We start from the raw sequence: 24,603 nt of genomic DNA, 5'->3' as shown, positions 1-24,603 counted from the left end.
ATCCCAATTTCACTGCAGATTAAATAATGATCAGTGTCATCAAAGAATCCCCTGAACACACGTGTGTCCCTCACAGCCTTCCTGAATTCCTGATCTGTTATTATATAGTCAATGACAGATCTGGCTCCCCTGCCTTCCCAAGTATACCGGTGAATATTCTTATGTTTAAAAAAGGAGTTTGTGATTACTAAGCCCATACTGGCACAGAAATCCAAGAGTTGTTTCCCGTTCCTGTTGGCCTCCATATCCTCTCCAAATTTACCCATAACCTTTTCATACCCTTCTGTTCGATTTCCAATCCTGGCGTTAAAATCACCCATAAGCAGAACACTGTCCTTGTCCTTTACTCTAACAACTACATCACTGAGTGCCTCATAAAAACTATCCATCTTATCTTGATCTGTCCCTTCACAATGTGAATATACTGACACAATCCTAATTTTCTTGCTAGACACTGTCAAATCTATCCACATCAATCGCTCGTTTACATACCTTATTGCAACTACGCTGGGTTCCATTTCTTTCCTGATGTAAAGCCCTACACCCCATTGTGCTATTCCTGCTTTGACTCCTGACAGGTAGACCTTGTATTCTCCCACTTCCTCTTCTTTCTCACCCCTTACCCGAATGTCACTAACAGCTAAAACGTCTAGCCCCATCTTACTTGCAGCCTCTGCCAGCTCTACCTTCTTCCCAGAGTAGCCCCCATTGATATTAATAGCTCCACATCTCATTACCATTTGTTTGCCAAGTCGTATCTTTGGAGTCCCTGGTTTGTCAGTTAGAGGTGGGACTCCGTCACCTCCAAAGGTCCGAGGCATTTTGCTCTGATTGTTGCCAGCATCATATTTAAAGTACCAGGGAAGCAGGTTGCTAGCCTTACTTGCCCCGAGTCCCATTGGGTTTTACCCCTAACGGCTGAGGGACTAGCCGGTAGATTTGGTAGTCTTTGCCGTATGAGCACAAAGGTGACCACAACTCAGAATATGTCCGAGATGCCCAGCCTTATTCCAAAGTAACTGGTATCCCGACTGTCGGGACCACTTACTTGGCCACTCATACGTTGCCCGTGGTTCATGAACTAGGACATGACTACAGGAACCCACACCATGAACCACGCTTAACTGTTACTACAAGTTACTTTTGTAGTGCTTAACTGTTACTACAAAAGTTAAATATCAAAGTCTTCCAGATTTAATATTCCCACACCCACCACTATTGCCACCATACAGCTGGCTCCATGAACTCTCTTTGGTTAAAAGATGGGGAAATTTCCTCAAACTTATCTTCTTTCACTTCACATCAGCAAGTTTTCCAGTTGTAGAATTATTAAGCACCCAAGTTTTGGCAGATCCTACAGCTGTTTAATTCATTTGATTCATATGTGGCATGTTTTTTAAGTAAGTACCATTTCGAAATAAATACACACATAAAAGAAAGTTTTGCACCATCCCGGTCCCTGAAGATAGATGTTGACTGTGGATATTGTATCACAGACACAGTCCCTTTGACTGTTCAGAGATGTCACTAAATCTGCCCAAAGATGTAAACAACCATGCATGAGCAGCACCTATTGGATGGAGGGCATCTGACAGCTGATCAGCTCTAGTCATGACACCAGGAAGAAGGTACACAGCTCATGTTGTCTGTAGTTCAACCATGCCTAGATAGTCAATACCACAGTTTGATCACATCTGCATTGTTACTTTGTGCCAGGAAGGGCTCTCAACAAGGGAAGTGTCCAGGCATCTCAGAATGAACCAAAGCGATGTTGTTCGGACAGGAGACAGGAACTGTCAATGACATGCCTTGTTCAGGCCGCCAAAGGGCTACTACTACACTGGATGACTGCTACCTACAGATTATGGCTCAGAAGAACCCTGACAGCAACACCATCATGTTGAATAATGCTTTTCGTGCAGCCACAGGACGTCATGTTATGACTCAAACTGTGCGCAATACGCAACTTCACTTCCATGGCGAGGTCCATCTTTGCAACCATGGCACCACGCAGCATGGTACAGATGGGCCCAACAACATGCCAAATGGACCGGTCAGGATTGGCATCACGTTCTCTTCACCAGTGAGTGTCACATATACCTTCAACCAGACAATCATAAGAGACGTGTTTGGAGGCAACCCAGTCAGACTGAACACATTAGACAAACTGTCCAGCGAGTGCAGCAAGGTGGAGATTCCCTGCTGTTTTGGGATGGCATTATGTGGGGCTGATGTATGCCACTGGTGATCATGGAAGGCGCCGTAATGGCTGTATGATACATGAATGCCATCCTCCGACTGATAGTGCAACCACATTGGCAGCATATTGGCAAGGCATTCATTTTCGCGGATGACAATTCACACCCCCTTCGTGCACATCTTGGAATGACTTCCTTCAGGATAATGACATCCCTCAACTCGAGTGTCCAGCATGTTCTCCAGACATGAACCCTATTGAACATGCCTGGAAGAGATTGATAAGGACTGTTTATGGACGACATGACCCACCAACCACTCTGAGGGATCTGCGCTGAATCGCCATTGAAGAGTGGAACAATCTGGAAAAACAATGCCTTGATGAACTTTTGGATAGTATTCACGATGAATACAGGCATGCATCAATGCAAGAGGATGTGCTACTGGGTATTAGAGGTATTGGTGGGTACAGCAATTTGGACCACCACCTCTGTAAGTCTCGATGTATGGTGGTACAACATGCAATGTGTGGTTTTCATGAGCAATAAAAAGGGCAGAAATGATGTTTATGTTGATCTCCATTCCAATTTTCTGTACAGGTTCCAGAACTCTCAGAACTGAGGTGATGCAAAACTTTTTTGATGTGTGTATAAACGAAGGAGAATTTTATCAATTCTATTTTTAAATCAACTTTCTGCACCAAATTATCAGTAATGATGGAAGGTTGCCGACTTTGTTCCTCATCATACACATTCATATGGCCATCTTTAAAAACTCCCACCAATTTCTGTACCATTCCATCACTCATAATGGTTTCTTGATATATTTCACTGACATGATGAATTTCAGCTGCTTTCATGTCTTTAGCACTAAGAAAACAAATCGCAGCACTTATTTCACATTTGGATGGATTCTCAATCAAAGGGAGTATTCCAAAGCTGGTATATGATACAATAAGTGCCTTAATATTGTTGGGAATTATGTAGAAAAGTACATTAAAATACATGCTTTTATGTAAAAATAAAATTTCCAAAAAGTCTGCTTGCTATATTTTTATTTCAAAACATCACTTACTTAAAAAACACACCTCATAGACCTCATCTGGAGGACAATCTTCAGGGATGTGGAGCAAGCCAAAAATAAATTCAAGAGAGCATATTATTTATCAGTTTACGCTATATTTGCATCTTATCATACTCAATGATGTGAAAACTATGTTTATCAACCTCTAATTGCAAAAGAAAGGAATGTTAGTGGAATTTCTAATGGCATTATTAAAAGATCTGCAAAAAATTTCACTTATCTGTTATCTTGCATGGAAACAATGTCATTATTCTTAGTAATTATCCCCATATGACATATTTAGGGGTCTTATAATCACATAATTTTTATACATTGATGGTACTCATATAGCGACAGACTTTTCAAATAAATAAGATTTTAAAAATTCAAAAAATATCATCCATATAATATCTAAGTCTCATTCTATGCAACATCAACTGATGGTTTTGAATCTGTATGTTTACGTCTCTGTTCTCTCTCTCTCTCTCTCTCTCTCTCTCTCTCTCTCTCTCGGGAACATTGCAAAATGTGTTACTAGGGAAGAAATTCATTAGAACGAAGGCAAATTTTGACATCTCAGGACACGTGCTGGGAAGAACTAGAATTTAACATAAAGCCAATGCCATCAGAATGTTTCATATATTACCTCTCTCTGTTCACTCATTGACACTGGAAATTGTTATACCATTCTCGTATTGCAGTAATTTCATTTAATTAAACTACCACCTGCTGCACTCAACATTTAGCACCAAAAATAAATTTCATCTGAATGTTTCAGCTTTCACCTATTATATGCTGGAAAATATTTTTGAAACAGTATCTGCAATCTATAAGACATGCTGTAATGTGACATAGTGTTTGCTAACTCTTTGTGAACATTCTATGTTACATGACAAACAGCATCATCAAAGTACATTTCTGGACTAGTCTACTCATTTGTATTTGCATAAAGACAGTATGGAAATGACAGCCTTCATATTGGTTTAGTGTTCATATTGACCTATGAAACTGGCGAAGTGAATCCTACCTATAATAAATGCGGGAGGGTAAACCCCAGCACAGCCCAGAGCATTGATGAAGATGAACACCTGGAATGCGATGTAGGTAGTTGAAAGAGCTTGTGCCACTCCAGATACAGCCATCAACAGTATGCAGAGGATAAGGATTATCTTTCTACCAAATCTGTTAAACAATCATTACATCAGAGCGAATATGAAAATGATATAATAATATGAGTGGAATACAAAACATAACAATGGAAAATCCAGGATAGACTGTAACAATATTATGAAACGGGAAGTTGCTACTCACCATATAGCAGAGATGCTGAGTCGCAGACAGGCACAACAAAAAGACTATCACAATATACGCATATGGCCAACAAGGCCTTTGTCGAAAACACACACACACACACACACACACACACACACACACACACACACACACACACACACACATATTCGACTGCAGCCTCTGTCAGATGAAGCCTATCTGTGGTTCAACATCTCTGCTATATGGCGAGTAGCAGCTTTCCTTTTCATAATATTGTTGAATACAAAATATAATCATACAACTATCTGTAAACTGTTTTAAATAAAGCACTATACCATCTGCCATATTTTTTTAGTTTAAACCATATTCAGTAATATTTTGTATATGCAAGTTAATTGTCTGCTGAGAGATCAATGATGAGCTTAATAATTACAACAGGAAATCAAGTAACCACATGTAGCATTTAATTGTCTCTCAAAAAATTGACACAAAATGACTGTACTAATAAAAGCAGTCTGTCATTTCATTATACCATACTGGCCTGCATATATGCTACATACCAGGTGTACCGGTATGAAATGAGCGTTTTTGTGTGAAAATGAAACACTAATTTTGAATTGAAAAGTAAAAACATTTTATTCAAAGTACTGACCATTGCTTTCTATACATTTTGACCACCTTTCTGGAAATTTGTGGACACCACACCAATAGAAATGTTCATCTTTTGAAGCAAACCAATCAGACACCAAATTTTCGACTTCTTCGTAGGAATCGAAGTGTTCCTCAGCCAATGCGTGTCCCATTGATGAAAACAAATGGTAGTAGGAAGGGGCCAAGTCTGGTGAATACGGCGGGTGGGGTAGCAGCTCCAAGCCAAGTGTTTTGATTGTATCCTGAACCAGTTTTGCTTTGTGTGCAGGCGCATTGTCGTGTAAAAAAATTACTTTGCCATTCCTTCTGGCCCATTCTGGTCTTTTTTCGATCAATGCATAGTTCAAATTGATCATTTGTTGTCTGTAGCAATTAGTATTCACAGTTTCACCGGGTTTTAGAAGCTCATGATACATCACACCTTTCTGATCCCACCAAACACAGAGCATTGTCTTCTTACCGAATCTATCTGGTTTTGCAGTCGATGTTGATGGTTGTCCGGGATTATGGTATTTCCCATTTAGGATTCTTAAAAGAAATCCATTTTTCACCGCCAGTAACAATTCAATGCAAAATTGATTTTCTTTCATGTCTTTGAAGCAAAATTTGACAAATGGTTTTTCGGTTTTCCATCTGTCTTTCATTCAATTCATGTGGCACCCATTTTCCACACTTTTGGATCTTTCCCATAGCTTTCAAACGGTCAGAAATTGTTTGTTGTGCAACATTTAGCATTGCTGCCATTTGCTTCTGACTCAAAGTATCATCTTCATCCAATATTGCTCGCAATTCGGCGTTTTCGAACTTTTTTGGTGGTCTTCCACATTCTTCATTTCTTACATCAAAATCATTATTTCTGAACCACTGGAACCACCTTCTGCATGTTGCTTCTGATAGAGCATGATCACCATATGCCTCGACAAGCATTTGATGTGACTCTGCAGCACTTTTTTTCAAATGAAAACAAAAAATTAATGCTTTCTGCAAATTATCACTTTCTGGTACAAAATTCGACATTGTTAACACGATGAAAACATATGATGTTGTTTGTTCCATGACTTGATGTATACTAAATATCTTTGACAGATGTCATGCCAACCAAACAAAAAAAATTAAGGCTTGTTCACAACAAATGTTCCCAATTGACACATTTGTATCTTAATGCTCATTTCATACCGGTACACCTGGTATTTTATGATAAATTAGGCAATGAAAAATCTGAACATGGCTTATTTGCACAATCCTAAAAATACTGGTGTATCTCCATATGATAGAAACTTCAACTTTAGTGCTTGTTCCTTAGTTCAAAATTTGGCAAATGCATTGCTAAATTTTGAGAATTAGTCATTGTAGATGAGAAAACAATGTAACTGTCTTTGATTGTTAACATTTCATTTAGGTAATGACTACTATCCTGCTCATTGTTTCATTAGTTTGGGTGTGTCTGTTGTCCTTAGCGTAAGTTAGTTTAAGTCAGATTAAGTAGTGCGTAAGCCTAGGGACCGATGACCCCAGCAGTTTGGTCCCATAGTCCTTACCACAAATTTCCAAATTACATGACAGAACAGGCAAAGTTTTCTCTCTAACTAAAATTTAAAATGTATTCTTCACCAGAGAATGGTAACATTGAAAGAAAATCAACAAACATCAGAACTGGGCACAGTTATTATGCAAATTTCAAACTTGCAATTACTCATTATGCAAAGAGTACAACACGTAATGAAGCTTGCAAAAAGTATAGTTTGGATGAATGTGCAGCATTGGATTACATTGAAGAATAATCTGCAAACTGCCATTTCATCAAGGAAATCCTACAGAAGGACCAAAGCTGGGAAATGTAATGAAGTTTAAGATTGAGTTATATTTTTTTAAAAGATGAGAGAAAAGATAGAATTCCTATCTCTCAACAAATAATACAGTTAAATGCCTTGGAAATTGCAAAGACAGAATTCTGTGGCTGTATCAGTTGATGCTGCACATTTATGAATGCAAGAGGCATCTCTCTTTGATAAAGTCTTCATTAGCACAAAGATTGTCAGAAGATTTTGCCAAGAAGCTCATCAAATTTCAGAGGCGTGTAATCCAAATATGGTAGCAACTCTCTGACACTCTACACCTGATGGGTGATGCAGATGAGATGCTTTTTGCAGAGGGAGGAAAGCTGTCCCTACCCACCCTGCCCCGTCTCCCCTGCGTTATTCTGAAGTGTACAACTTTGCCCAAGGCAAATTTCCCTGAGAAGTTAATGATTCACTGTCAAGAAAAATGCTGGATGATAACAGAATTAGTGATGGAGTGGCTAGCTACTGTTTGGAGTTGTATACTTGGTGCATTGCTCAGTAAAAGAGCTGTGCTGATGGTGGCTTTCTTTAAAGTTCACATCACACTTGAAGTAAAGAATAGAGTTGCTGCATTGAAGACAGATCCAACCATTATACCTGGCAGTATGGCTTCAAAGCTGTAGGCGGTTGATGTCAATGTAAACTAGCCATTTAAAGTACATCTGTGAAAATGGTGTTCAAAGTGGCATTTAGAAGAGGATCATGTATTCACTTCACCTTGGCAAGATTAAAAAGCCATCAGTCAGCCTTATGCATGCCTGCAGTCTCTCTTCATGGTGGAAAATATCACCAGATTCTATCATCAAAGCATTCAAGATGTGCTTCATTTCCAATGCCCTGAATGGTAGCAAGGACAGTATTCTTTGGAAAGAGAGAGATAAAAATCCTCACAGTTATGAAATAAGTGTCAGTAGTGATTTCAACAGTGAAATCAGTGAAGACTGTGATTGTAAGGCTGGTATATCTGTGTAATTTAGCAACATTCCAACACAAGAAAATGCAACTAAGGGTACTATTTTTTGAACAATTTTTTATGTGGGCAACGTGACAACTTTTTTCCACACACAAATTAAGGGTGCAGATTATATTTGGGCCAATATGGTAGATGAAGAAAAGCACCTCTGGAAGTTTGAACTAATACAGGCAGCATTTAAATTCATTCATATCTGAAGAAAAGCAGTTCTGGAAATTTGATCATAGTAAATGCAGTACCACAGGTTTGGAGAAGTAAATATATCTTATGAATGCTGCAATGATAAGAAACCAGTACACAGATTTTCTAACACCTCAAAACAAGTAAAGGCAAGAGAAAAACTGTCATTCATACACAAGTTGCTAATATAAGAAATGAATTTCTGTATGAGTCTGATCATTGTGAGTATTTTTTGAATAAACAGTCTGGATCTCTTATTAAAATTTCTTCCTTTAGCAATAAACAAATTTTAATAAGAGATCTAGACAGTTTTATTCATAATAAAGTTGATACGATATTAAAATCTTAACATCAGTTATCCAAATGCAGGTCTCAATGAAAATTTACATTGATTTAAGTGTGATATGTTATTAAATTACTATTACTTCATGCCAGATTGTTGTTAATTTATAGAAATATACAAAGTTAGTAAGATAAAATGGATTTTGTAACCAAAACCAACATAGAATCTGCTCATAAACAAGTAACATAAAATCACTCTTGAGCAGCTTGAATCTAGACTTGAAGCAGGCATTGGACAGCAATAAACCAACACTGATATATGTGTGTGGGGTAGTTTGTATTTTTCCCCAGTAACAACTGCCTGATTAGTTTTTCACATTTTTTTTCTTTTTTTTAGTCTGAGTTTGTGTTTCTCAACACAATTTCTCAAACAGTCCAATGTTTCCAGGTTGCTCATTTAAGTTAATATATGGGAAGATGGGAATTCAGAAGGAACCCTCAGGTCTGCAAGTTTTCTTGTTCTGGCTCACTACATATCTTGGATTGCTGTTGTTGCTTATTTATCCTGGCCAGCTAATTTCTTAACAGTATGTGAGCCCTATTGAGATCTATCTGTCTTCTATTACTTGGACTTTGCAGAACCAACAGAAAGGACAGGGCAGATGAGTCAATAAATATCTCCATAAGCAGGTTAGTTTCTTACAGATTTCTTCACGAATTTTAATGCATTGGAAACAATGGGGCTAAGTAGGAAGAAAACGCTTGAAGACCAAACCCGATCTCATGATACAGATAATCTACCTTACAGTAAAACCAGGAACACAGAATTAAAATGGAAGTGAAGCTGAAATAGTGAGTATCCTCAGCTTGAATGCAGGATTCAACACTGTCATTCACATCTGAAGTATTCTAGGGGAACTATCTTCATAAAAATTATTGCATTGTAATTAGTTGGGCACACAAAATATTTATCATTTTTATTAGACCAACCAGTCCAATAGCATGGCAAATATTGTAATTCTCAGGCACTTGAAACACAATAAATAGAAAATTTTACAAAATATAGATAGTAAGCTATTATAACTGTTCAAAACTATTTACTTATTGAGTCATAGTACAGGGTAAAATACAAAAGTAATTATGGAATGGTCCATCCTTACTTATCAGCAAGAAGTCCAAATATACTGGATCCTATAAGGATGCCAGCAAAATGCACAGTTCCCACCAGAGATAACTTCCATAGATTCTCTGGGCATGTTAGATCCCACTGAAAAAGTAATATAAAACAAACATTAATTAAAAGTGAAACCTTTCTGACATTCAATATAGCTGACACATTCATCTTGGCAGAAACAGCAACTGTCTTGATATTTAAGATGATTATCATTTATTGTTCCATCTGAGTGCAACAGATATGGAACAATAAATGAGAATTATCTTTTCGATTTTTACCTGCTCTTAAGAAAAGTCAGAAGTTTTATATACTTAATTTCAGATATTTTTGATAGAAAATGGACACCAAAGAAAGTACAAAAAGTATCTTCATTCAAAGCTGTGTCACTGCACAGTACCATTAGTGCAGTGGGTAGAGTTTTGCACTAGAATACATGAATTCTGTTCCGAGTCTAATTGTAATTTTCAATTTACTAGTTTTAGACTGTGTGATATGTTATCTGGCTGCTTAACTGATATACAGCAATTACAGCAGGTCTTATACAAAACACATGCATATGAACCAAATATCTACATTTATGTAAATCCAAAACTGAATTCAGAAGTTGCTTACACAACTACACAGCCTGCTACTTTACTTCTTTCATTTATTCCTCATCCATTAAATATACATCTATACGATGAGACCTACTGAAAGCTAATAAGAACACATTCAGAAGAACAAATTATTACAGTATAATGAAGGCTGATTCTACTCACCTCATTCACAATAGTCCATTCATCATCTTTAAAGACAAAGTGATCACAAGAAATTTCTTTCTTGCTAAAATTACTAGGACATGTACCGTCTGAAGTATTATTGTCATATGGTGCATAGCGTATACATTCCTTCCCAGGTGGCACAGCTGTAGATACCCACGAAGCATCATACACAGGATTTGTTATATTATCACATTCTGGTATCCAGCATCTGTTAAAGTAATGTAGTTGTACTTAGGTACTGATGCTTTTTAGGTAGAAACAACTAACATAAGCTATTAATTACTGCAGTGTCTGCAATTTTTTTAGACTAGGTTTAACCAATGATCCTTCTGGTAATTACATGGCTTCCAGAACACTTTTAAAAACACGACTCATTAAATATGTTTTGCAGTTTGACACTTTTATTCTAATTTTAAAGAAACTGTAGAGATACAGGTGAGCGTTTGCACTCTTTTCATAAAACTTATTTTCATCAAACTTATATTAGCGAGAATAACATAGTTTCTGCTTCTGCCTTCATTTTATCAATTACCGTCATAGTTTATAAAATGTTACCATTACACTTTCTCTGCCTAGCTTCTGACAGTCAAGAAAATATTTAGTCTCTAGTGCAGTTACCATACCCAAACTGGAATAATAATTTGGTACTTACACAGAAACTGTACTAGGCCATGAGGTTCTGTTATCTTTCATGGGTTTTGGTAAAGTACTGAACTAATAAATCTGTATTTAATGCAGAAAAAATATGGGCTTAGACAAGTAAAGATGGATACTATACTTTAAATTCTTTTGTCAAAATAACATAGATGCTGGGATGGCACTTCAAAATGGAGGATGAAAGGACTACTTAAGGGTCCTCTACGTACACTAACTTTATATATCATGATAAATAGGTTTTAAGGAACTGGGGGACTTGGTTCCACCCCAAGAGGGAACTGGAAAATGGTTGTATCTCACGTGGTTTGTAAAATCACTGATGTTATTGTGCAACCCCCCCCCCCTCCCCCTGCAAAAGTTGTGTCTCTAAAGCTGAACATTCTTTGCTCCATAGTTCAGAAGCTACTTCCATGCATGTTTGTATTTCATTTGTAAAACATTCAGACCATTCAGTAGCTTTCAAATACAAATGTACAATTACTTGGTTGGTTAACTTGAGGGAGGGGACCAAACAGTGAGGTCATCAGTCCCATGATCTAGGATGGCAGAAATCAAGGGAGCAACAACACAAACAGAATGGTCCAGTCGAGGAGAAGGGATAATGTGCAAATAAAGAGGGAAAAGGGATGTCAGGACAGCAGGGTGCGGGTGGGGATTGGGGGAGAGCAGGGGTGCCCCAGAAACGCTATGCATGATGTGGCACCAGCATTGCCACCAACCTGTGCCAACACTCACACCATACTATTGTTGTTGTTGTTGTGGTCTTCAGTCCTGAGACTGGTTTGATGCAGCTCTCCATGCTACTCTATCCTGTGCAAGCTTCTTCATCTCCCAGTACCTACTGCAACCTACATCCTTCTGAATCTGCTTAGTGTATTGATCTCTTGGTCTCCCTCTACGATTTTTACCCTCCTTGCTGCCCTCCAATGCTAAATTTGTGATCCCTCGATGCCTCAAAACATGTCCTACCAACCGATCCCTTCTTCTAGTCAAGTTGTGCCACAAACTTCTCTTCTCCCCAATCCTATTCAATACCTCCTCATTAGTTACGTGATCTACCTACCTTATCTTCAGCATTCTTCTGTAGCACCACATTTCGAAAGCTTCTATTCTCTTCTTGTCCAAACTGGTTATCGTCCATGATTCACTTCCATACATGGCTACACTCCATACAAATACTTTCAGAAATGACTTCCTGACACTTAAATCTATACTAGATGTTAACAAATTTCTCTTTTTCAGAAACGATTTCCTTGCCATTGCCAGTCTACATTTTATATCCTCTCTACTTCGACCATCATCAGTTATTTTACTCCCTAAATAGCAAAACTCCTTTACTACTTTAAGTGTCTCATTTCCTAATCTAATCCCCTCAGCATCACCCGATTTAATTTGACTACATTCCATTATCCTCGTTTTGCTTTTGTTGATGTTCATCTTATATCCTCCTTTCAAGACACTGTCAATTCCGTTCAACTGCTCTTCCAAGTCCTTTGCTGCCTCTGACAGAATTACAATGTCATCGGCGAACCTCAAAGTTTTTACTTCTTCTCCATGAATTTTAATACCTACTCCGAATTTTTCTTTTGTTTCCTTTACTGCTTGCTCAATATACAGATTGAATAACATCGGGGAGAGGCTTATCATGATAAAAAGGGGACAATACCAGGGAAATGCACAACAGATCAGACAAAATGCAGAGAAAAGGGGCAGAACCTGGTTGGTGTGGAGGCAAGGTGAAGGCCTCCATAACCAGTGCCTATGCTTACTGGCAGACTTAAATGTCAGAGGAAAATTCAAAGACTTATACCCGAGAGCACTTTCACGAAGAAAACCAAGGACAGACATTATTACGGCATAATGAAAAGCGCCGGCATGAAGATGAACAATGCAAGGGAAGGGAAGGCCATTAGACAACATCGGCCAATAGCCTGCTGACATGCAGCACACCACAACAGGAGTAGCCTCTACCTGAAGAGAATATAAGTGCTGCTCCTGCCAGCCGCGAGCAGACAGTATTAGCACAGTACCAGACCGGGACTCTCAGACCAGCGCAGTATTAGCACAGTACTAGGAGAGCACTATGATGGCAGTGACATGTGATCCATAGCATTTGCTTACATGGACCTTGTATACAGCAAAGGACTTTCATTGTTTGCGTGTCCCCCATTGCTTGTACACCATTGTAAATTCTAAGTTAAGTATTGTCAATCTTCTCTATGGTAATAAAAACTATTAATGTGATTTGCTTGAATTGTTGTATAGCATTCCAAGAATACAGAATCCTGTAAGCACCTTACACTAGACAAGTTGACACGACCCCACAGACATAACCATGCAAGGGTCATCCTCTAACACCAAAGACGAGGAAGGTTGGAGGGCAAATTTAGTGTCAAGGGCCAAAATGGCGGGGTCAGTCCACGAAAATATGGATCACCCCAAGTGGAGCCCCGCAAATACACTGCAAAGTAAAAAAACACTGGTCAGGCTAGTATGGCCAATACGAAGATGGCAGAGGATGGTAGATTCCTGCCAGGAGAGGCAAAGGGAAGAAAGCCACATGGCAGGAGTCTCCTTGGTGGAATGAAGCTTATTAGACAGGGGGGCAGCCTCCCAAGAGTCAGCCAATGATTGAGAAAAATGGGCTCTGATGTAAAGCCACAAATGTGCCCCTGGAGAGGTCATGGGAACATGGGGCTAGGACATCAACCAAACAAGCAGCATCACAAAGATCAACAAGAAGGTTGTGGATGGCAGAAAAATGTGGTAATGGGAAAAACACTGAGTGATAGCCTGAAGGCCACTCATTGAGTCAATATGTATGAAAACTTGGGTGAGGGAGGGCCAATTAATAAAACAGAGGGCACGATAGATGGTCATCAATTCCGCAGTAAACACCCACTGTCAGTTCTGCAGTAAACACCCCACATGTGGCAGGCAAGAGATGGTGTTCCATGCCAGCAGAACACATGAAGGCATATCCCACATCATTAGTGGGTTTACAGCCATCAGTATACGAAACCATGGCATCCTGAAACTCCTGTAAGAGTGTTCCGAACAAACAACAGAACACCATTGGGGTGATAGAGGCTTTTGGTCCCTGGAGGGGATACATCCAAATCCAAGGCTGTGGAACTAACCAAGGGGGGATGGTTGGGAAAGAATGTGAGAAAGAGGACAAGGATGGGAGATGGAAGTCACTGTGGGCAGAAGTGAGGTGGAGCCCAACCGGTAAACCCACCCGAGAGTGGGCAGCAGGCAGGCAATGTCCTGCCCGATACTCCACAAAGAATAGAATAGGAGGGGTGAGCAGAGGAAGAGTAGATCGTGATGATGATCGCTGAATTGAAATGTGAGGGATCCCAGCATCAACCAAGAGACTATTGACAGGGCTAGTCCGAAAGGCACCAGTGGCTAAACGGATATCACGATGAAGAACTGGGTCCAAGAGGAAAACTGTGGAAGGGGCAGCTGAACCATAAATTGGACAGCCATAGTCCAGTAAAGGCAGAGGAAGGATCGGATGATCTGTGCCCCAAGAGGTGTGGGCAGGGAAGCCAAGAACATTCGCGAAAATAGCCAACCTTCAGATGACAGATATGAGGCAACTAAGTAAGCTTGTTGTCAAAAAGAAGACCCAAGAAATGGAACTGGGGACCATGATCAGGTGTTGGGCAATGAGCTAGAGCTCTGGATCAGGATGGACCATAGTACAGTGACAGTAATGCAACACCCTCTTCTTATGGGGAGAGAAGTGAAATCCATGTGCGAGTGTCCACATGGAAGCACACTGGATGGCACCCTGGATCTGTTGTTCCACAGAGGCCACTGTGGGAACTAGCCCAAGTACAGAAATCATCCACATACAGAGCAGGGGTGACCAATGGTCTGGCAGTGACCATAAGTCCATTAATAGCAATGAGAAGAAGAAGGATACTTATTACAGAGCCCTGTGGAGCATCATTCTCCTGGGTCCATGGAGAGTTGAGAACAGTGACAGCCTGGACTCTGAATGACTGGTGGGACAGGAACACATAAAAATCGGGAAGGGGCCCTGAAGCCCCCAATTGAGAAACATAAGGAGGATATGATGGCACCAAGCTGTCTTGTAAGCCTTATGAAGATAAAAGAAAACTTTAAGCAGGTGACCAATCAGAGGCTGTCCCTCCGAAAAACCACACTGGTAAGGAGATAGAAGATACCAAGATTTAAGGATGCAATAGAGCCAATCTACATCTACATGACTACTCTGCAATTCACATTTAAGTGCTTGGCAGAAGGTTCATCGAACCACAATCATACTATCTCTCTACCATTCCACTCCCGAACAGCGCGCGGGAAAAACGAACACCTAAACCTTTCTGTTTGAGCTCTGATTTCTCTTATTTTATTTTGATGATCATTCCTACCTATCTAGGTTGGGCTCAACAAAATATTTTCGCATTGGGAAAAGAAAGTTGGTGACTGAAATTTCGTAAATAGATCTCGCCGCGACGAAAAACGTCTTTGCTTTAATGACTTCCATCCCAACTCGTGTATCATATCTGCCACACTCTCTCCCCTATTACGTGATAATACAAAACGAGCTGCCCTTTTTTGCACCCTTTCGATGTCCTCCGTCAGTCCCACCTGGTAAGGATCCCACACCGCACAGCAATATTCTAACAGAGGATGAACGAGTGTAGTTTAAGCTGTCTCTTTAGTGGACTTGTTGCATCTTCTAAGTGTCCTGCCAATGAAACGCAACCTTTGGCTCGCCATCCCCACAATATTATCTATGTGGTCTTTCCAACTAAAGTTGTTCGCAATTTTAACACCCAGGTACTTAGTTGAAGTGACAGCCTTGAGAATTGTACTATTTATCGAGTAATCGAATTCCAACGGATTTCTTTTGGAACTCATGTGGATCACCTCACACTTTTCGTTATTTAGCGTCAACTGCCACCTGCCACACCATACAGCAACCTTTTCTAAATCGCTTTGCAACTGATACTGGTCTTCGCATGACCTTACTAGACGGTAAATTACAGCATCATTTGCGAACAACCTAAGAGAACTGCTCAGATTGTGACCCAGGTCATTTATATAGATCAGGAACAGCAGAGGTCCCAGGACGCTTCCCTTGGGAACACCTGATATCACTTCAGTTTTACTCGATGATTTGCCGTCTATTACTACGAACTGCGACCTTCCTGACAGGAAAACACGAATCCAGTCGCACAACTGAGACGATACCCCATAGGCCCGCAGCTTGATTAGAAGTCGCTTGTGAGGAACGGTGTCAAACGCTTTCCGGAAATCCAGAAACACGGAATCAACCTTAGATCCCCTGTCGATAGCGGCCATTACTCCGTGCGAATAAAGAGCTAGCTGCGTTGCACAAGAACGACGTTTTCTGAAACCATGCTGATTACGTATCCATTCGAGGTGATTCATAATGGTTGAATACAATATATGCTCCAAAACCCTAATGCAAACCGACGTCAATGATATAGGTCTGTAGTTCGATGGATTACTCCTACTACCCTTCTTAAACACTGGCGCGACCTGTGCAATTTTCCAATCTGTAGGTACAGATCTATCGGTGAGCGAGCGGTTGTATACGATTGCTAAGTAGGGAGCTATTGTATCTGCGTAATCTGAAAGGAACCTAATCGGTATACAACTGGACCTGAAGACTTGCCCGTATCAAGCGATTTGAGTTGCTTCGCAACCCCTAAGGTATCTACTTCTAAGAAACTCATGCTAGCAGCTGTTCGTGTTTCAAATTCTGGAATATTCCATTCGTCTTCCCTGGTGAAGGAATTTCGGAAAACTGCGTTCAATAACTCCGCTTTAGCGGCACAGTCGTCGGTAACAGTACCATCGGCACCTCGCAGCGAAGGAATTGACTGCGTCTTGCCGCTAGTGTACTTTACATACGACCAGAATTTCTTCGGATTTTCTACCAAATTTCGAGACAATGTTTCGTTGTGGAACCTATTAAAGGCATCTCGCATTGAAGTCCGTGCCAAATTTCGCGCGTCTGTAAATTTTAGCCAATCTTCGGGATTTCGCGTTCTTCTGAACTTCGCATGCTTGTTCCGTTGCCTCTGCAACAGCGTTTGGACCTGTTTTGTGTACCACGGGGGATCAGTTCCATCTCTTACCAATTTATGAGGTATGAATCTTTCAATTGCTGTTGCTACTATATCTTTGAATTTGAGCCACATCTCGTCTACGGAAGGAATGGAGATTGTCTCTTAGGAAGGCTTCTAGTGACACTTTATCCGCTTTTTTAAATAAAATTATTTTGCGTTTGTTTCTGGTGGATTTGGAAGAAACGGTATTGAGCCTAGCTACAACGACCTTGTGATCACTAATCCCTGTATCAGTCATGATGCTCTCTATCTGCTCTGGATTGTTTGTGGCTAAGAGGTCAAGTGTGTTTTCGCAACCACTTACAATTCGCGTGGGTTCGTGGACTAACTGCTCGAAATAATTTTCGGAGAAAGCATTTAGGACAATCTCGGAAGATGTTTTCTGCCTACCACCGGTTTTGAACAAGTATTTTTGCCAACTTAACGAGGGAAGGTTGAAGTCCCCACCAACTATAACCGTATGAGTGGGGCATTTATTTGTTACGAGACTCAAATTTTCTCTGAACTGTTCAGCCACTATATCATCGGAGTCTGGGGGTCGGTAGAAGCAGCCACTTATTAAGTTAGTTCGGCTGTTATGTATAACCTCCACCCATACCAATCACGGAGTATGTACTTCGACTCCACTACAAGATAAACCACTACTGACGGACACAACCACTGCACCACCAATTCTGCCTAATCTATCTTTCCTGAACACCGTCTGAGACTTCGTAAAAAATTCTGCAGAACTTATTTCAGGCTTTAGCCAGCTTTCTGTAGTCACTGTTCATTGTAATAACTTGCAGGGGACATTTGTCAGGCTGATGGGGCAGTAACTATCAAGGGATGATGGGTCCTTGGCAGGCTTAAGGACAGGAACCACAATACTGTCTCTCCACTGAGAGATAAAATGCCTTGGAGCCAAATACAGTTAAACAGCTGGAGGAGATATTGTCATTGTGGAGGATTGAAATTTTGAAGCAGTTGGCTATGGATGGAGTCAGGGCCAGGAACTGAATCATGAGAAGAAGAGAGGGCCAGAAGAAGCTCCCATTCAGTGACAGGATCATTTTAGGATTCCACCTGACAAGGGGTAAAACATAAGCAGAAAGCTTCAGCCTGCTGTTTCTGGAGAAGGAAGGCAGCTGGATAGGAAGCTGACACCAATTCTGTCACAAAATGCGTCACAAAGTGTTCCATGAGAACTGATGGATCTGCACAAAGGCCACTTGGAAGAACAAGGCCTGGAATAGAAAGCCACTGCTGACAACCTTGGAGGGCAAGGAGTAGCCCACAACCATGACAAAGGGACAGAAGAATCTAGAGAGGAGACAAAGCATTCCCAACACACCTGTTTGCTCTGATTGAGAAAAAGTCTTTGGCATGAAGATGTTGATAGGTCATAGGACTGGTGGAGGACAGGTGCCACTTATGATGTTGCAAGGCATGAAAATGGTCAGGGGTAGTGATGGCAATAGCCATGCTCCACCACAGAACTGGTTCATGGTGAACAGCACCTGTCAAGTGGAAACAGTAATGCCAGCAGTGTGGATTATCTTATTGGACAGATCACAGACGACTTCGTCAATACAACCTGGCAAGGAAGGTGAAAACACGACCTGGGAGGTATGTAGAGGCAAATCAGCATGATGGAAAGCTCAGCTCAGAAACATGGTCATCAAGAGGTGGGAAGGGAATAAGAGAATCTATGGGAAGTGGTCACTATTGCAGAGGTCATCATGTGATGATCAGCGTAAGGAAGGAAGAAGGTGAGGGGAAGAGAGCAGAAGATCAATGGCAGAGAAAGTGCAGCACTAAAACTGGGAGCACTGAGGGAGTCGTTTCTTCCTTTTCTCTTTCATAGATTGAGGAGGGCACGGAACAGAGGGAGAGCAGGTTTCTGCAAGATCCAGAGCTGAAACAGAGTGGACAAAGTTGGGGTGCACAGACTGTGTGTCCTGTGGTCAAGTTGTGTTAGCAAGTCTCCGGATCACCAGTGAACACTGGAGAACGGGAGCACTTCGGCCGGGGAGGTGGTGTGGTACACGGAGGGGAGAGCATGAGAACCACAGAGGAGGGGGAGAAGAGAGGGAAATGGGGCTGCGGTAAGGAAGAGAGAGGAGAGGAAGGATGTAACAGAGGCAAAAGTAGAAGCCATCAACACAGGGTGGAGTTGGTTATATTTCTGATGAGCTTCAGTATAAGATAGACAATCCAGGGACTTATACTCTTGTACCTTCGTTCCTTTCTTGTAAGCCGCACCATCCAGTGAGCATGGAGCCTGATGATTATGACAGTTTACACACACAGGGGCATAACACAGAGGCTGCTCTCATGGAGTGAGTGTCCACAGTCACCACATAGAGAGTCCACCATACATTGGAAAGACATGTGCCCAAAATGCAATCACCAGCAGCACCTCATGGTTGGTGGGACATACGGCTTCACATCAAACTGATAACACTAAACCTTGACCTTCTCCCTCAAAAACCAGAACAAAGGCGCTGGTATCGGTGCAGCTGTCCGTATGACCTTTCTAAACACGTTGAAAAAAATGAGTGCCCCGTCATTTCAGATTAGCCGTAGTTTCTCTTCAGTTTGAAGGATGAGCCCCCGATGAAAAATGACTTCCTGGAGCATATTCAGAGACTGTTGAGGTGTAATAGACACTGGGGCATTGTCAAGATGATCACAAGCACGAAGAGCTGCATCAGATTGGGTGGCAGAAGAAGCTGACTGCAGGGAACCTGACTGCATCTTACTGAGAGACTCCACTTTGCCAAGCTTGTCTTCAATATTTTCCACAAAAAAATAAATAGTGGCTTTGTGGTGGTGAATGTGTCCTCATCTGTCCCAGTATAGACCAGGTGGCAGGGAAAATGTTTCACTCCCAGCTGGTGAGCCTGGTTCTCCTCCCAGGGTGCAACCAGGGAAGGAAAGGCTGCAGGGTCATAAGAAGCAGTATTCAATGATCTGTTACCACTTGAAGAGACAGCCATAGGAGAACAGACAGATTTTTGGAGCTTCATACGCTTCATGTGCAAACATCTGCCTTGATACCATCCCCCCTGATCCCAGACACAGCAAGGCTTTCTGGCACGGTGGCCATTGCTGGGAGTTCCAATGCTCCAGAATGACAAGCAACCACTTCTAGGCGTACATGGGGGAGCAATAGCTCAGGTATCAGGTGTGATCCCTGTGTTTTCAAGGGGCTCAGCCCAATGGGTGCAAACAACCCCACTACATGGACTGGCTACACGTGCTGGTGACCTAGTGGGGACTAGAGCAGGGAAGGAAGAAGGGAAGAAAGGGAGAAGAGGAATCCATGCCATAGGCACTAGAGGGAGCTCTTCCCCAAATGGCTCACCCTAAGACAGGAATTTCAGAAGTGGAGGTCAAACCCCAAAGGGGGACCAAAGACACCAAAAAGGATGAGATGAAAGAGAAAAGGCAAGAGAAACAAAATCACAAGGAATACAGGAAACCAGGTGGATAGCCATGTTGACATAAGTAAGAACACCGAGAGAGAGATGGAGGAGGGGGCAGTGGGGAAGGAGTGAGGATGGGGAGGAAGGGGCATGGGAAGGAAATGCAGCCTGGGAAGAAAGAACAGGCTGCAATAGTTTGGGGCCCGTGGGTGCCATGCAGGAACTCATGAAAGAACCATGAACCCCCTGGGGGGGAAGGCCGTACAACACTGTATTAATTCTTCATTTTCTCACAAAGCCTGAAATTGACGAAATTTGGTATGTAAACTAGCAAATTTTGGGGACTCTCAATATGAATCACTATGTGTGAATATAAGTTTCATCATTGGTCCACTGATGCTTGAAGGTGTTGATCACTGTGCTGAAATAATTTTCAGCCTGGAAATCTGTGTGTTTGAGTACCATTCCTGATATAATGACTGTACTTCTGAAGCACCTATTACTAAATCATAATATCATGAGAAGATTATAGTCATTAAGAAATGTACAACCTCAGGTGGGACAAGTATGGGAAAGTAAATTTGCCATTGCCTTATTTAAGAAACCATACTAGCTTCCACTTTAAATCATTCAGGGTACCACTGAAAAGAAATCAGGGTGGTTATACATAAGTTCAAACTATGTATGTACCTTCTGAATACAGGTATAGACTCTTAACCAAGACATCAAATTGTTTAATTAAACTATGTAGCTACAACAATGTACATATACACTTTATTAAAGTTAATTTCTGATGGTGCAATGATTAATATACTTTCTTTTCAATTGTTTAGGCTCCAAATTAATTCCCAAGTACCATTTTGTTCCTTATGGATGTATTGTTTTCTTCCTTCTGGTGGTATGTGGAATGGCAACAGACAATATCCACTTTTACAGCAATAACATAAAATATTGATATTCGTTTAAAATTAAATTGTCTGTAATATAATGAAGCTAAAAAAAATACATTTGTTGTTGACTGGTTGGTCAGTTGATTTTTTTGAGGGGGAGGAGGGGGGGGGGCGGGACCAAACAGCAAGGTCATCAGTTCCGTGATCTAAGGATAGCAGAAATCAAAGTAGGGACAACAGAAATGGTGCAGTCCAGTCAAGGGGAAGGGATAACATGCAAACAACATGGGAAAAAGGACGTCAGAGCTGCAGGAAAAGAAAAGAACAGGACAGGGGTGTGTGGGATGGAGAGACCAGGGTTGTCTCAGAAACTGTACTTTTGGTGGGGCACCAGCATTGCACCAACCCATCGTGACACACACATCATACCATACCATTATCATAGTCATGATATTGCAGAGACAACACCAGGGCAAGAAGACACAAGAAACGGGGAAAAAACTGTACAACAGACCAGACAAAATGTGGGGAAAAGGTGGGGAGAATCTGGCCTGTGTGGAGGCAAGGTCCAGGTCTCCATACCATAACCAATGCCTACACTAATTGAAGGACTCAATTTCCAGAAGAAAATTCAAGGACTTACCCAAGGGCCATCCTAGTATGGCCAATACAAAGACAGCAGGGCAGAGGGAGGTAGATTCCTGCAGGGAGAGGCAGAGAGAAGAACACCACATGGTGAAAGTCTCCTTGGTGGCATGAAGTTAATTAGACAGACTCCGAAGAGTCTGCCCACAACTGAGCAAAAAGGGATTTGATGTAAAGCTACAAATCTGCTCCCGGAAGGGTCACGGAGAAAGGAGGGGGGGGGGGTGACCACACCCTCCCCCAGACACACAATTAGCAAGGTTTTTACTCGGGATACCTACTTGGCCAGGAACCCAAAGGAAATCAATCAAACAATCAGCATCACCAGGATCAGTGAAAAAGTCATGGCTGGCAGAGAGCAAAGGGTGGTGGGAAAAACAACAAGCGATAGTCTGAAGGCTCTTATTGAGTTTGTACATAACAAAACTTAGGTGAGTGAGGACCATTTAATAAAGTAGGGGGCTTGATGGATTAATATCAGTTCTGCAGTAAACACCTCACACGTGGCAGGCAAGAGTTGGTGTTCCATGTCAACAAGAGACATGACGGCACAGCCCACATGATCGGCAGATTTAGGGCCATCAGTGTAAGAAACATTGACATCCTGCAAGAATGTTCAGAGCAAGCAACAGAAAACAGTCACATTTCATGTTGAAAAGTTGGCAGCAATTCAAAGATAAGGTCCAACTGGATACCTTTTTGAATTTGTATAGAATTGTCTGCCAAAGTAGCTCCATTGTTAAACACTGTTTTTTGTATATTCTTCATGAGGCATGGAAGAAAGCACAGATCATATATATGAACAAGAAGAGTAGAAATAACACACAGAACTACCACACTATTTTTCTGTCTGTTGTAGGCTCCAGTAACCTCTTTTATTCCATGAAGTTTCGGAATTGCAGCCACATAACGACTTCTTGCCACAATATTTTGGCTGAAAACCATTCAGTCAACATCAGATGAGTGTGTTTCACTGTAGTTTGCTGGTTCACATCGCTAACTTTATCTCAAAAATGGATGTGGAGATGCACACACAAAGGCAACTGCTACATGAGCGACATCTGTTGACTTCCGCGCCCTCTTTGAGTATTGCTCCATCTACGGTGCACAGGCACATGCGTAACGGTGCTACTATATGCATGCTCTCTGTTGGAAAGTGGACTCATGGAATAGATGGTGAAATTAATAAAATCAACTGTCTTCACACATGTCATTATTCATAAAATGTGTTCTTTCCGATGATATTAAAGGAATCACTCGGTCCGGCACACAGTTTTAATCTGCCCAGAAGTTTCATATCAGCGCACACTCCGCTGCAGAGTGAAAATCTCATTCTGGAAAATATTTCTGGCTCAAAAATAGTTGATTGTTATGGATTTTCAGATGCTGAATTCATAAATAACCATGAAAATGATCAGTTAGCTCTTGTTTTGGCGAAAAAGTGATAAGTCATTTTTTAAAGTCTACATTTTCTGTTTGAGGAAAACTTTATTTTTGAAATTGGCACACCTGCCAACGAATAAAACACAATGTTTTTTAGCTGTTTGTAGGCTATAAACATATACGTCGTTGCTGTGAGTGCAAGTTTTATAATGTTTCTATCGTAATTAGTGCAGTATTTCTGATGGTTCGAGTCTTTTCGGGTGTATACGTTATTAAAATGCCACGAAAATGTGTAAATTCAGTGAATATATTTTGTTGTATTTGTGGTGAAATAACATTTTCCTCACAGAAATGAAATCTGACACCTCTTGTGAACAGGTATGGAGGTAGGGGACGACTATAAGTCATGGGCTCCACATATATGTTGCAACTCTTGTTGAGTTATACTACGAGAATGGCTGAAAAAAATTAAAAAAACCATCTACGGCTTTTGCTGTCTCTGTGGTTTGGCGAGAGCCTACAGGCCAAATACGAGCTATGCGAGAAAAGTAATGAGACCGATTTTTTTTACCTACCGAAGTTTTATTTTTTCAAACAACAATATTTTCCCGGTCAAAGTAGTTACTTTCGGCAGTTATACAGCGGCGCAGTCGTTCCCAGTCTCGGTAGCAGTGGTGAAAGGCTTCAACTGGTAGGTCCTTGAACATGTCGGTAACATTCTTATGAATGTTCTCCAAAGCCCCTAAATGACATCCGTTTAGGAGAAAAGAAAAAAAGATTAGGGACTCAGATCAAGTAAATGGAGGGGGGGGGGGGGTATGGAACAACAGGAATGCCTCTTGAGGTCAAAAATTCCGTGATGGAAATGGCCATGTTACATGGGGCGTTGTCATGATGCAGCACTCATTTGTCTGCCATGTCCAGTCTCAATCGCTTCACCTTTTTCCTGAGCCTTGCAAGGACATCTTTGTGAAACACTTGGTTGACAGTTTCTCCTGGAGGAACAAATTCTTTACGCACGTTACCCTTAGTTTCAGAAAAACAAATCAGTGGTGTCTTGAACTTTGATTTGCTCATTCGAGCTTT

At 41.2% G+C, this 24,603-nt stretch overlaps 1 protein-coding gene across 8 annotated transcripts in view; it reads right to left on the bottom strand.

Annotated features, from left to right (window-relative positions):
* The window catches only part of LOC126248944 (organic cation transporter protein), a 308,493-nt gene that overhangs the window by 25,247 nt on the left and 258,643 nt on the right, over positions 1–24,603 (bottom strand). For all 8 annotated transcript variants that reach the window (XM_049950466.1, XM_049950460.1, XM_049950462.1 and 5 more), the window contains 3 exons: positions 10,390–10,600; positions 9,618–9,724; positions 4,286–4,440 (listed from right to left, as the gene is read on the bottom strand). In XM_049950466.1, coding sequence (XP_049806423.1) covers positions 4,286–4,440; positions 9,618–9,724; positions 10,390–10,600 — 473 coding nt within the window. The remainder of the gene's footprint in view (positions 1–4,285; positions 4,441–9,617; positions 9,725–10,389; positions 10,601–24,603) is intronic.

This window comes from Schistocerca nitens, chromosome 3 (genome assembly GCF_023898315.1).
Source record: "Schistocerca nitens isolate TAMUIC-IGC-003100 chromosome 3, iqSchNite1.1, whole genome shotgun sequence".
Classification (NCBI taxonomy): domain Eukaryota; kingdom Metazoa; phylum Arthropoda; class Insecta; order Orthoptera; family Acrididae; genus Schistocerca; species Schistocerca nitens.
This window is presented reverse-complemented; position numbering and strand designations above follow the sequence as displayed.